The 999-nt window shown below is 70.9% G+C and overlaps 1 protein-coding gene across 1 annotated transcript; it reads left to right on the top strand.

The window, feature by feature from the left end:
* The first annotated feature begins 6 nt into the window (after positions 1-6).
* CLDN5 (claudin 5) lies at positions 7-993 on the top strand. The gene has a single exon (XM_010832630.1). The coding sequence runs from the start codon at positions 37-39 to the stop codon at positions 607-609; it is 573 nt and encodes a 190-aa protein (XP_010830932.1). The 5' UTR covers positions 7-36; the 3' UTR covers positions 610-993.
* The last annotated feature ends 6 nt before the right edge of the window (positions 994-999 follow it).

Genomic DNA, 999 nt, shown 5'->3' with positions numbered 1-999 from the left:
GGCTGGGTGGGCCTGATTCTGGCGTGCGGGCTCCCCATGTGGCAGGTGACGGCCTTCCTGGACCACAACATCGTGACGGCGCAGACCACCTGGAAGGGGCTGTGGATGTCGTGCGTGGTGCAGAGCACAGGGCACATGCAGTGCAAGGTGTACGACTCCGTGCTGGCGCTGAGCCCCGAGGTGCAGGCGGCGCGGGCCCTCACCGTGGGCGCCGTGCTGCTGGCGCTCGTCGCGCTGTTCGTGACCCTGGCAGGCGCCCAGTGCACCACCTGCGTGGCCCCCGGCCCGGCCAAGGCGCGCGTGGCGCTCACGGGCGGCGCGCTCTACGCGCTCTGCGGGCTGCTGGCGCTGGTGCCGCTCTGCTGGTTCGCCAACATCGTGGTCCGCGAGTTCTACGACCCGACCGTGCCCATGTCTCAGAAGTACGAGCTGGGAGCCGCGCTCTACATTGGCTGGGCCGCCTCGGCGCTGCTCATGTGCGGCGGCGGCCTCGTGTGCTGCGGCGCCTGGGTCTGCACCGGCCGCCCGGATTTCAGCTTCCCGGTGAAGTACTCGGCGTCGCGGCGGCCGACGGCCACCGGCGACTATGACAAGAAGAACTACGTCTGAGGCGGGGCCGCGAGAGGGAGGATCGGTCGGGGGATCGGCCTCCGCTGGGGTGTGCCGCGCGCCGGCTCCGTAACTCGGGGCTCCGCGCCCACACTGGACTCCGGTCAGCGGCCCGTCCTCTCCCGCCGCCCGGCCAGCCTGGGCTGCGCCCTGCCCCGCAACGGCGATGCGCGCTCTGGAGGACTCTAGCAGTGACTTTCCTGCGCGGTCCTGGCCCCACCACATGGGCTGGGCGCGCGTTCCTTCGGCTGTGTGGGCGCTGGACTGGAGATACCCGCTCCCTCCCCAGGGGCTCCACATTTCAGACGGACAGACTGAGCCCAGGGGCCCCAGCCTGGACTGCCAGAGGGACGTTTACAGCCGGACTAGACGACACCCACGGGCTGGACC

This window comes from Bison bison, unplaced genomic scaffold (assembly GCF_000754665.1).
Source record: "Bison bison bison isolate TAMUID 2011002044 unplaced genomic scaffold, Bison_UMD1.0 scf7180017833717, whole genome shotgun sequence".
Classification (NCBI taxonomy): Eukaryota; Metazoa; Chordata; class Mammalia; order Artiodactyla; family Bovidae; genus Bison; species Bison bison.
The sequence above is the reverse complement of the archived record's forward strand: the minus strand, read 5'-3'. Positions and strand labels throughout refer to the sequence as shown.